Source organism: Carcharodon carcharias, chromosome 16, assembly GCF_017639515.1.
Source record: "Carcharodon carcharias isolate sCarCar2 chromosome 16, sCarCar2.pri, whole genome shotgun sequence".
NCBI classification, from domain to species: Eukaryota; Metazoa; Chordata; class Chondrichthyes; order Lamniformes; family Lamnidae; genus Carcharodon; species Carcharodon carcharias.
The window spans coordinates 28,101,466-28,114,036 of NC_054482.1; the positions used below are offsets into that span (position 1 = coordinate 28,101,466).

The window sequence follows — 12,571 nt, forward strand, 5'->3', positions numbered from 1 at the left end:
TGTTCCAGCCCAGCTACCGATCATCGGAGATCATCCAATTGTACAAAGACTGGCAGTTGAACTTGGGAGTTTCTGCTCTGCATGGTTCAGTATTACATCGAAGGCAAGCTCCCAAAGCTATTCGTTTCAGCGCGGTTAGTAGCTGATACAGACTACGTGTGCCTCAAGGCAAGATTGACAACCGCAATTTATCCTAAGCGCGAAGCATTGTACTAGTACCCAAGAGGAGATACTGCAGCTTATCACAAGCATGGCTGTGAGATTCAGGTGTCAACCTGGCACTGGGCCTTGAACCCACAACCACAGGCGAGAAAGGTCTTTCAAACATCAATAATGTCACTTCAATAAACGGTGCACAATATATACTCAGTGTCTGCTATTGGAACATGTACACAGCATACAATGAAAAGACCTTTGACCTACGACCTGTGAATTTTTCTGTGTGCCCCTGTCAGAGGCCTGTTTGGTACCAGAGATGGCGCCTGCGCTGAAGGGTTTTTTTTTCAGTCAATACACTATCACAGCTTTTTCCACAATTAAATAACCAGCACTTTGAAAAAACACAAGTCCATAAACAGCAGTTATTTACAACATAAGTCTTTCACGGTGATGGCGTCTTCGTACAGTTCAGGTGGTTTCGGCTAATTGCTATCAACTGCATCGCAAAAAGAAACTCAAAATTAGGATCCTTTCTCATTCAAGTTGCAAACAAAAAAAGACTAATTTGTGGTAAATTTCATAACTTAAGTGCATTGAGTGCTTCATTAAATAGTGAAAGCTGTAGAAATAAAGCCAGCTTTGTAACATCGTAGCTGTTGCAATTGTGTCGATAAAGTTCTGTTTTGTGTTTTCCGGGCCTGTTTGATGTTTGATGCTGTGAATCCTTGCCCAGAATGCCTTTCCAGTGTCTGCACCCGCTCCGCAGTTGAACATCTTGAGTCCATCCGGCACCTCCTTCTGTCCAATGCCATGATTTCAAATTGAGATGCTCGGCTCTGGTTTGATCTGGAGCGAGGAGTAGGGGAAGGTGGTTGGGAGGTGGGTGGGGGATGGTGGGTTGGTGAAGCGCAGACAGGGGTTGGATACTTCTGTGCAAAAAGCCAGAGTTTCGTAGGGATGAGGTACATCGAACCAGTCTGGGTAGTTGTCTGGATGGTATGAATAATCAATCTTTGGAATCAAAACAGGTTAGCTGATTAAGAGTTTCCAAGGAGGATAGTAAAGAAGAATAAATTGTGAGTGATCTCATTGAGCTCTCTGACTTTCCAATGGCTTGGCTCTGATTTCTTTTTACTAGCATTTAGGCTGATAGATCATCCGATGCACATCACCTTGATGCCTGTGGCTCATCAGAACAGTCTGAAAAATCAATACGGCTTATTGATAGCATTGCAAGGAGTGGGATTTAAAAAGTAAGTATCTCAATCCAAGCATTTGTAGAATCCCAGGTTTTGTCTTGTTGCTTTCTGTGGCGTTGAGTAGAGCTGTGAATGATATTGGTTTGAACTGCTGTTAAACTTGGGCCTGGGCAGCTCTACTCCTTCCAACTTAGCTGTGAGCATTACTTCATGAAGTAAAGTAGGAGTTTTGCATGGAGTAGAGCCGATCAATGGGGTTTCCTATCCTAGCCTGCATGGAGCTTGCCTCATTGGTTGCCAGGAGGCAGTCACCTAAACTGTTGAGTGACGTATCGCTGTCCATGTCATGGAAAAGGGTTTCATTGCCTAAAAAGGAAAAAGTTACAACCATCAGAAACTTGACCAACTACGACTGGAGGAACATGCCGGCCAGGAGACATGAGAATATCAAACCCCAGAAATGAGGAGAGGCCATTTGGCCCATCAGCCACCTCCATCCACAACAATCTACTACAAAGAAAGAAAGGTTTGAATTTATGTAGCGTTTTTGATGATCTCAAGACGTCCCAAAATGAGTTAAAGCCAATGAAGTACTTTTTCAAGTGTATTCACTATTGCAATGCAGGGAACGTGACAACTAATTTGCACATAGTAAGATCCCACAAATGGCTATCTGATAATGACCAGATAATCTGTGTTTTTTTTACACAAGTTGTTTGAGGGATTTTTAAAATTCTTTCACAGGATGTGGGCTTCGCTGGCTAGGCCAGCATTTATTGCCCATCCCTAATTGCCCTTGAGAAGGTGGTGGTGAGCTGCCTTCTTGAACTGCTGCAGTCCCTGTGGTGTAGGTATACCCACAGTGCTGTTAGGGAGGGAGTTCCAGGATTTTGACCCGGTGACAGTGAAGGAACGACGATATATTTCCAAGTCAGGATGTTGAGTGGCTTGGAGGGGAACTTCCAGGTGGTGGTGTTCCCATCTATCTGCTGCCCTTGTCCTTCTAGATGGTAGTGGTCATGGGTTTGGAAGTGCTGGCTAAGGAAAGCAGGATTCCAGGGAAAACGCCCCTGCTCTTCTTCAAATAGTGGCATGTCAACCTGAGAGGGCAGATGAAGTTTTGGATTCAGATCTCCATCAATGCAGCAGACCCTTAGCAATAGACTGGAGCATCATCCTGGATTACATATTCAAGTCCTGGAGTGAAAATTGAACGCACAAACCTATCTAACTCAGAGGCAGCAGTGCTACACACAGAATTATACCTGACACAATCTCCCCAGCATTAAAACGGAAGAAGGAGCTTATGTAGTACATTCTCAAGTTGTCCCAAAGTGTTTCATGATCAATTAATTAATTTTCTAAAAATAAGTCATTCTTATATAAGCAAATGAGGTAGCAAATTTTCACACAACAGGGTTCTATTCATAGCAACTGAGTTAAGTGCCCAGTTAATCTGTTTGTGGTAGTGTTAGTTGAGGGGTAAATATTGGCCAGTGTACTGGGGCGAACTCCCTGCTTCTCATCAAATATTGCCATGGGTCCTTTCCCATTTCTCCTTGGTTTAATCTCCTGATCAATTATGGATATCCGACACACTCTCAGTACTGCAGTGAATCATCCTTAACTATAAACTCATGAGAGAGATCACCTTTTGTTAGCGTCTCTCTCATCCCCAGGATGTCCCAGAGTGCTTTAGAGACGATGAGGTACTTTTGAAGCGCAGTCATCAATGTTAGGTGGGGAAGCATGGCAACCAAATTGTGCACAGCAAGCTCCCACAAATCAAATAATCTAGTTGAGCTATGGTGGTTGAGGGATAAACATTGGCGAGGACACTGGCGAGGACTCCCCTGCTCTTCTTCAACTGGGACTTTTTTGCATCCACTTGAGAGGATTAACATCTTATCTAAAAGTCAGTGGCCCCAACTTTTACTGGCCTTCCAAGCAATGGGTGATGGAGGTGTGGTGAATGATGGAGGTGTTCTAGTTGAAATCTCTAAAGTCCAGTTTCCCCAAAGGCTGTAACTCCACAGCGTGCATGCTTCCTTTGTAACACAACCATTACTGGGGAGTCAGCCTGATTGACTGGCTTAGCTCCCTGTCAGGTGGGGAGAGCTGTAGCAGAAGCCACAGCCAATGAACAGGCAGGTATCCTACCTGTAGAGATCATGAGATGGGGCTGGTACAGTCTGATTCAGAGGGTCGGAGGGGTGCTCACAATGGGTCAGGGTCAAATCAGGAGCAGGGCTCTGGTGCGGATTGGTGATCGGTGGAAGGGTAGGTTGGTAATCACCGGGAGAGGCGGATATCATGGGGAAGTCTGCACACAGAGGGCAGGGGCGGTTGTCCATTCGTCGGCTGTGGGGGGGGGGTCCAATCACAGTGGAGGAGTGGTAGCATTTATAAGTTTGCTTGGAGGCTGGGAGTGAGCACTCCTGCTCTTCCTGGCCCACAAGCAGTGCTACAAATACCCTTCACCTCTTCGCTGCAGTTTCCTGAGAGCTGGCAGCATTAAATTCAAAATGGAACTAAACTGTCAGGCATACAGAACATTCAAACCTTTAGATGAGCAATCCACATCCTGGACGTGGATTCTGATTGGCCGCCCCCACCTCACCTCCATTAAAACCACAACTGGGCAATTTCAACGTGGGGATGTTGGGTTTGAGATTTTAAAAATTTTACTTTCCACCTGATTTAGTCCCCCAGATTTTTGGGGAGTTAAAATTTCTCTCAGTGTGTTTTGCACTCTATCAGACCCATTTGATCTCTAAAGTTCTTTACAGACATACCCTGATCTTCAAAGATAGTGAAGCAAGACTTCAAACATTCATCTGGCTTCACATCTCCAAAACTCAACCTCTGCTGCACTGGATAAAAGTCAGTTCCCTTCCCCACTCTACCCCAGTATCACAAGGCTCATTATACTTGGTCATCGCAAACTATGCCTATTCTTGTTATCTTCATTTCTCAGTCAGTTGCCTGTCCAGCTCCTCTCTGAAGAAGCTAACCAAGTGTCATCATCGACCACTAGTTAGACCTCAGCGAGGATAATCCAACCACACTTCAGAAAGGGCTGAAGCTGTGAGGAGGGTAGTGAGGACATGGACACGGGCTGGTGGAATGGGCAAGCGTGTGGCAAATGAAAATTAATGCAGAGAAGTGTGAAGTGATACTTTTTGATAGGAAGAATGAGGAGAGGCAGGGCAGGTTGAGAAAGCAGTTAAAGCATATGGGATCCCGGACTTTGTAAGCAGCGGCACAGAGTTACAAAAGCAAGGTGGTTATGTTAAATATGTATAAAATGCTGGTTGACCTCAACTGAAGTATTGTCTCCAATTCTGGACCCAGCACTTTAGGAAGTATGTGAATACATTGTAGAGGGCACAGAAAAGATTCACAAGAATGGCTTCAGCGATGAGGAACTTAAGTTATGTGGATAGACTGGAGAAGCTGGGGCTGTTCTCCTTGGGGAAGAGAAGATTGAAAGGGGATTTGATAGAGGTGTGAATGAGGGGTTTGGACAGGGTAGGTAGGGAGAAGCTGTCCCCATTGGGGGAGGGATCGAGAACCAGAGGTTTTAAAGTGACTGGCGAAACATTGGTGACATGAGGGAAGCTTTTTTACACAGCGAGTGGTGAGAATCTGGAATGCACTGTCTGAGAGTGTGGTGGAGACAGGATCCATTGTGGCTTTCAAAAGAGAATTAGATAATCATCTGAAGAGAAAAGATTTGCAGGGCTATGAGGAAAAGGCAGGGAAATGGGACTAGCTACCTCTGTGTTGTAACTACATGATTCTATTCTATGATGATATCAAGGCCTTGAAATGGGTACAGAAGAGGTTAATTTGAAAGGGAAGGTTGAGAGGGGAAGTAATTAGGGGCGGAATTTAATGCCCTCCCTCTGGCGATTTTGGTGGCGGGGGGCATTTAATCAGGTGGGAGGGTGGCGGGTCTGCACCCTGCCACTTTCCCGCCTCTGCCCTGATTAAATCCAAAACGGGAAGCTAATTCGTGCCCATTTAAGGGTCTCATCCCGCTGCTGCTGGGATTCACCCAGAGGTGGGAGACGGTCTTGCCATGCAAGAAGCCTAATCGAGGGGCTCGACGTTGAGAATGGGGGGCCCGCTGAGAGCCCTCCCCAACCCCTGCCAAACCGCTCCCCCACGCAGCCCCCCCCCACCCCCAACAGCACCTACCGTGCAAACACCCCTTCTTGCCATCACTCACTTGGCCATCCCAGGCCTCGGGTGGTGCTCATTGGTGGAGAGCTATTGCCCTCTCATTGGCCGGCAGCTCTCGGTGGGTGGGGCATCCACCTCTTGAACCCGCCGAAGGCCCACTACTGTCTTGTTAAATGCCTGATTGGCACTTAATTCACCCGAAAGAGGCAATGCAGGGCTCTCATTGGCTCTCCAGTCGGCGGGCAAGACCCCCCCCACCTCACACCACCCACACCCCCTCCCCCCCACCCCCATGCCTCCACTGAATATCACCCTGTGAGTGGTTTTAACAGGATAAATAAGGGGAAACTGTTTCCACTGGCAGGGTGGTCAGTAGCGAGGTGGAAGGCCCAGAGAGGAGATGAGGAGCCATTTTTCGCACTGCACGTTGTTGTTGTGATCTGGAGTACGCTGCCTGAAAGGGCAGTGGAAGCAGATTCAACAGTAACTTTCAAACGAGAGCGGCATCTTGATTTTGATAAGGAAAACAAAAAAAAAGATACAGGTTATTGGGAAAGGTCAGGGGACGGGGTTAATTAGATGGCTCTTTAAGAGAGGCAGCACGGACATGATGGGCTGAAAGGCCTAAATCTGTACTCTGTGGCCGGGATTTTCCGGCCCTTTCATGGGCGGGACCCAGTCAGGAGTCCATTGACTTGCAGCGGGACCGGAAGATTCTGGTGGCAGATAGGCATGGAAAATCCCGTCCATTGATTCTGCAATCAACTGCTTTTAGCTGGGAGCCTGGTCTGCATCCCTTCTTTTTGGGGCTGTTGCTCGAAAGTAAGCCCAGATGTGGCAAAGGGGATTGTGCACCTCGATGCCAGTCGTAACCCATCTTCCAGTAAGACCATGCGTGCCGGAAAGCGGGAAGGTTGACGCCAGCAAAAGCACCGTCGTGATTGGCAGTGGTTGGTCACTTGCTCCAGGCTTACAGCCGTCTTTCGGGGGGGTGCGGGGGGAGCTTTTATAAAAGAATTAATCGGCGAACATTTCAAGGAGAAAGAAGCAGTCACCATAAGGGTGCATATGGTCTCCTGGCATCTGAGGAGGAGTGAGGCCTTGTCGGAAAGGATCGGTGTTATATCCATTCTGTTCAATAGCCAGGAGCTGCTGCGGAGGCAAGCTGGTGTAAGGGTTCATCATCGTCTCCATCCCTGGGTTATTGGAGGTGTTCGCTGGGACTGCACAAGAAAAAGAAATACAATGAAAGGAGTGTCACACAGCAGCACATTCTATCCAGCCCGGTCTCTATGTAAGGAAGTCAAGTTCAACCTGTTTAAACCTCTGGTCAAGCTCCATCCGAAGAGTTGGGTCCAATGCTGGGTATCGCTTTTGGATGGATGTCAAGGCCTTGGAGAGGGTGCACAGGAGATTTACCAGAGAAGGACCAGGGGTGAGGGACTTGAGTTAAATGGTGTAACAAGAGCAGCTAGGGTTGTTCTTAGGGTAGAGAAGGTTAAAGGGAGATGTAATAGAGGTATTCAGAAATCTGAGAAGCTTTGACAGCTAATGTTCCCACTGGTAGGAGGATTGGTCACAAGAGGACACAGATTTAAGGTAATACAATGTGTATTAGAATTAGAATGATAGAACACATGAGGAGACTTTTTGGCCCATCGTCCCTGTGCTATCCAATTATCCCCACCCCACCCCCCCACCCAATTTTTCCCATTGCCTTACAAATTTTCTTCCTTCAACTACTTACCGAATTCCTGTGTGAAAGTGATCAATTAGTCTGTTTCCATCAGCCTTTCAGGCAGCGCATTCCAGATCGCAACAGGTCATTGGGCAGAAATTAGCGCCGAGCAGGCAGGCGCCCGGCCGGCCCACCTGAGCGTAAAATGGTGCACGATGAGGTCAGGCGAGTGTCCCCACCTTCACCGCGCACTCACGCAATGTTTTGGTCAGTGGGCATGCGTAGGCGTCGGCAGCTCGCCCGCCGACAATTAACAGGCCTGTTAAGGCCATTAAAGTTATAACTGAATGAAAATTTTCGCTGACCGTCCAACCTCACGGTTGGCGGGCAAGCGAAAAGGCCAAGCGGCCTTTGGACTTTTTAGGAAACCACATCCACGGGCGGGATGAGGTTTCCAACAGCAAATAAAAAAATTTTAACATTCCATGTATAACATGTCACATGAGGGGACACGTTTTTAAACATTGCTAAGTTCTTTTATTCCTGATTTTTTTAAATCTTCACCCCCCCACCAAGGCAGCTCTGTGCCCCTGGGAGCCTTCATTGCACGGACGCCCGTGTTCACCTTCCTCCCGCCCCTGCCCCAGCAGCGATGTACCGTATGTTTCACGCTGGCTGACCGTTAATTGGCCGGCCAGCATGAAATCGATCGGCGCCCGATCGCGGGCGATAGTCGGTTTTGCAGCCGCTCCGACAAGCACAAAATCCTGCCCATTGTGTATTGTTCCCCTCATTTCACCTCTTGTTCCTCTTAATTATCTTAAACCTGCATCCTTTGTTTACCCCTCTGCTACTAGAAACAGTATCTCCCTATTTACTCAATCAAAATCCTTCAAAACTTTGCACACCTCTTATCAATTGTCCTCTTAACCTTCTCTGCTCTCAGGAGGACAAACCCCAGCTACTCCAGATTGACGTCTTTTGTTCCTCTCGTCATTTCCCACAGCCTTCTCGACTCGTCTTGCCTCCCTCAGAGATTTGTGCATGCACATCTCCAGACTCTCTCTGCGTCCCCTTTTAAAACTGTAGCGTTTGTATCACCCACTGTCTGCCTAATTCACCAGTCTATATTATCCTGAAGCCCGCTCCATCCTCCTCAATGCTTCCCTGCATTTTCAAGCTTAATGCCACCTGCAAGCCTTGAAATGATGCCCCACATGCCAAGTCTGCATCATTATAACAAAAGAAGAAATGCAGTCTGCAGCCATCCAACATGACTCTCTGCTGTGTATCCCTCAGCCAACACTGTCACTGGCTCCTTTAATCCCATGGGTTTTAATTTTGCTCACAAGTCAATCATGCGACACTTTATCAAATGTCCTTTGAAAGTCCATATACACAACATCAACCGCACTACCCTTATCAACCCTCTCCATTACCTCATCAAAGAACTCAATCAAGTTAGTCAAACATGGTTTGCCTTTAACAAATCTGTGCTGGCTTCATTTATTAACTCACTTTATTCCAAGTGTCAATTAATTTGGTCTTGGATTATGGTCTCTAGATGGTTCGGCACCACAGCTGTTGGGCTGACTGATCTGTAGTTGCTGGGTTTATCCCATCCCTTGTTCTTGAACAGAGGTGTAACATTTGTAATTCTCTAGTCCTCTGGCACTACATCCATATCTTAAGGAGAATTGGAAGATTGTGGCCAGGGCAGTTCCATTCAATTACCTCCCTCAGTAACCTAGGCTGCAGCCCATCTGGAACATGGGATTTATATACACATAAGACTGCTAATATTTAAAATTCCTCCTCCTGATCTAGCTTTAGCTAATCTAATTTCTCTATAATTTCTTCCTTTACACCTACAAAGAACCAGAGGGAAGCTGAGAGGAAATGTATTTTACAGTTATGATAATCCTGAATGCATTGTCTAAATGGATGGTCGAAACAAATACAGCAATAACTGTTCAATGGGAATTGGATATTTATTCCAATTGGAACAGTTCCCAGGGTTCTGTGGAAAGAGCAGAGGGAGTGGATTAAATTTGATTGCACTGTAAAAGAGCCGACATAGACAGGATGGGCCTGGACCCCTGTTCAAAAGCTCCCCAATGGTCAGGCTCCAACCAGACTCTCCAAACCCAGACTCCGCACACCCAGACTACCCACACCCAGACTCCCCCAGTCAGACTTCCCACACCCAGACTCCTCTCAGAATCCATCCAGGCTTTCCACACCCATGCTACACCAAGACTACAGTCAGGCTCCCACACCCAGACAACCCTCATGCAGACTATACCCAGCCACCCACATGCAGACTATACCCAGACTACACCCAGATTTCCAATACGCAAACTACACTCAGACTCCCAAACCCAGACTAGACACAGAATGTACACACAGACTACACCCAGACTCACTACACCCAAACTCGCAAAGCCAAGATTACATCCAGAACCCCCACACCCAGGCTAGACCCACACTCTCGACACCCAGGCTCTATCCAGACTCCACCTATACTCCCCAGATCCAGATTCCACCCAGCCTCCCCATACCCAGACTACACCTAGAATACACCTAGATTCCCCACACCCAGACGCCCCATACTAGATGCCCCACAGCCAGACTCCCTACACCTAGACTCCCCACACCCAGACTCCCCACACCCAGACTCCCCACACCCAGACTCCACACACCCAGACTCCACACACCCAGACTCCCCACACCCAGACTCCCGACACCCCTACTCCCCACACCCAGACTACACCCCCCCATACTAAACCCAGACTCCCCACACCCAGACTCCCCACACCCAGACTCCCGACACCCCTACTCCCCACACCCAGACTACACCCCCCCATACTAAACACAGACTCCCCACACCCAGACTCCCCACACCCAGACTACACCCCCCCATACTAAACCCAGACTCCCGACACCCATCCTCCCCATACCCAGACTACACCTAGACTCCACCCCAGGCTCCCCACACCCAGTCTCCCCAGACTCAGACTCCAGCCAGACTCCTCAGACCCGGACTACACCCAGCTCCCCCACACCCAGACTACACGCAGATGGCTCCACACCCAGAGTCCCCACATCCAGACTCCACCCACCCTGACTACACCAAGACTCCCCACGCCTAGACTATACCCAGATGCCTTGCACCCAGAGTACCCCCACCTAGCCTGCACCCCATACTCCCCATACCCAGGCTACACCCAGACTCCCCACACCCAGACTCCACCCAGGCAACACCCAGACGGCTCCCAGGCTCCCCACACCCAGACTCCACCCAGACAACACCCAGACTCCCCACATCCCAACTACACCCAGATTCCCCACACCCAGGCTACAGCTAGACGCCCCACACCCAGACTCAACCCACCCACACTCCACCCAGACCCCCCACACCCAATCACAGCTGAGCTGATGAGTTATGCAGCAAGAATTGGAAACCTAACATAGCTAAAGGATAGATGCTGGTGTAGTGGTAACATTGCTGGACTAATAATCTAGAACCCCAGGCTAATGTTTTGGGGACATGGGTTCAAATCCCACCACAGCAGCTGGTGGAATTTAAATTCAGTTAATAAAAAAATCTGTAATACAAAGCTAGTTTCAGTAATGGTGACCATGAAACTATCATCGATTGTTGCAAAAGAAAAAAATGATCTGATTCACTAATGCCCCTTAGAGAAGGAAATCTGCTGTCCCTGCTTGGCCTGGCCTACATGTGACTCCAGACTCACTGTAATGCGGTTGACTCTTAACTGCCCTCTGAAATGGCCTAGTGGGCCATTAAGGAATGACAATAAATGCTGGCCTTGGCAGTAATGCCCACATCCCATGAAAGAATAAGGAAAAGTCTCAACTCTCTGTGTGTAAAATTGCCTAAGCACATTGAGTGATGGCAGGGTGGGGGGTACTGTAGAACGATGATGGTCAACGGAATATATAACACTGAATTTCTACCACAACTCAGCCTTTATGTTCTCCTCTCACTGGCGCACACTGCACCAGAGTTTAAACTGTAAACTGAGTGGGGGGCAGGTGGGTTGGGGTTGGCAGTAGCCAGGTTAATATATTGATGCTGAATTCTTTGCCCTTTGCCTAAACTTTAAAAAAAAATAATGGTGAGGATGTAACTCAGGAAGCAATGAGGAAAGGCACCTTTCCCACCTGCACTGTCTCAGCTTGGAGGAGGGGGGGGGGGGGGGTCTACGAGTTGAGGTATTGCGTTAAGCTGAGAGCGAGGGAAGCCAAGATTAAGAGGTAGTTTTGGCTCTTCCCCCAAACCACAACGAATGTCAACAATTAAAATGCAGTTCTCAGTTCCTGCTCATTCCTTCTTTGACAGCCGCTGTTTTTGGAGTGGGTCAAGTGCCCTCACTGGCCTGTTACCCCTGTAGCACCTCAGGCTCCTCCAAACCCCAACTCCAAATGCCACAAGCTCCTATATCCCAGCATCAAAACACATACAATGCCCGCCCTCCCACATTTACCTTGCTCCTGCCAGTCGTCTCTATCTTCCACCCTCTTACCCCTGCCCCCTCCTCACCCTCACCCCCAATGTGCTGCCAATAGCAGCATTCAGACAATGTTGGCTGGTTAAAATCTGCTAGTGCTCCCACGAAGATCCCCTCATCTGCCTTGCTGTCCAATCGGCCCCTCGGTTACAGTATCAAACCAATGGCTCTACCGTATCTGCACTCAGTTGACACTGTGACCACCGAGGTGAAAGGTCATGCACTTGAAAGCCGGATCAATGTTTCTTACAGGCACAGTGTCAGTCGTGATATGTTTGTAGCCCTCCCTGTTCTAACCTGTGTTCAGTCGCTGGGTGTTCTGCTGGTCCTGTTGCTGTTGCTGCTGCCTGCGAGCTAACTTCTTCATCTGGTGAGAGAGAGAAAAGATGGCATTACTGTAGGCAAAGACAGCATGGGGTGACTCCATCCTAAAGGAACATGGGATCCTCTGTCCCTAACGCAGCATGTGGTCACTCTGTCACTAACACAGCGTGGGGTCAATCCGTCACTAACGCAGCATGGGATCAGTCTGTCCCTAACGCAGCGTGTGGTCACTCTGTCACTAACCCAGTGTAGGGTCACTCCGTCACTAACGCAGCGTGGGATCCTCTGTCCCTAACGCAGTGTGTGGTCACTCTGTCACTAACCCACTGTAGGGTCACTCCGTCACTAACGCAGCGTGTGGTCACTCTGTCACTAACCCAGCGTAGGGTCACTCTGTCACTAACCCAGTGTAGGGTCACTCCGTCACTAACGCAGCGTGGGATCCTCTGTCCCTAACGCAGCGTGTGGTCACTCTGTCACTAACGCAG

The 12,571-nt window shown here is 48.5% G+C and overlaps 1 protein-coding gene across 1 annotated transcript; it reads right to left on the reverse strand.

Annotated features, from left to right (window-relative positions):
- Positions 1-1,566: 1,566 nt before the first annotated feature.
- LOC121288914 (LIM homeobox transcription factor 1-alpha-like) lies at positions 1,567-12,126 on the reverse strand. Its single transcript, XM_041207771.1, has 3 exons — positions 12,057-12,126; positions 6,602-6,769; positions 1,567-1,724 (listed from the first exon to the last, which is right to left on the reverse strand). Exons 1-3 carry the CDS (start codon positions 12,124-12,126, stop codon positions 1,567-1,569), a joined length of 396 nt encoding a protein of 131 aa, XP_041063705.1.
- Positions 12,127-12,571: the final 445 nt, after the last annotated feature.

Coding starts and splice junctions, on each gene's coding strand:
- LOC121288914 (XM_041207771.1), bottom strand. CDS start 12,126: ATGAAGAAGTTAGCTCGCAGGCAGCAGCAACAGCAACAGGACCAGCAG. Junction 6,770..12,056: donor CACCCAGCGACTGAACACAG/GTTAGAACAGGG, acceptor TTTCTTGTGCAG/TCCCAGCGAACACCTCCAAT. Junction 1,725..6,601: donor AGACCATATGCACCCTTATG/GTGACTGCTTCT, acceptor TTTCCTTTTTAG/GCAATGAAACCCTTTTCCAT.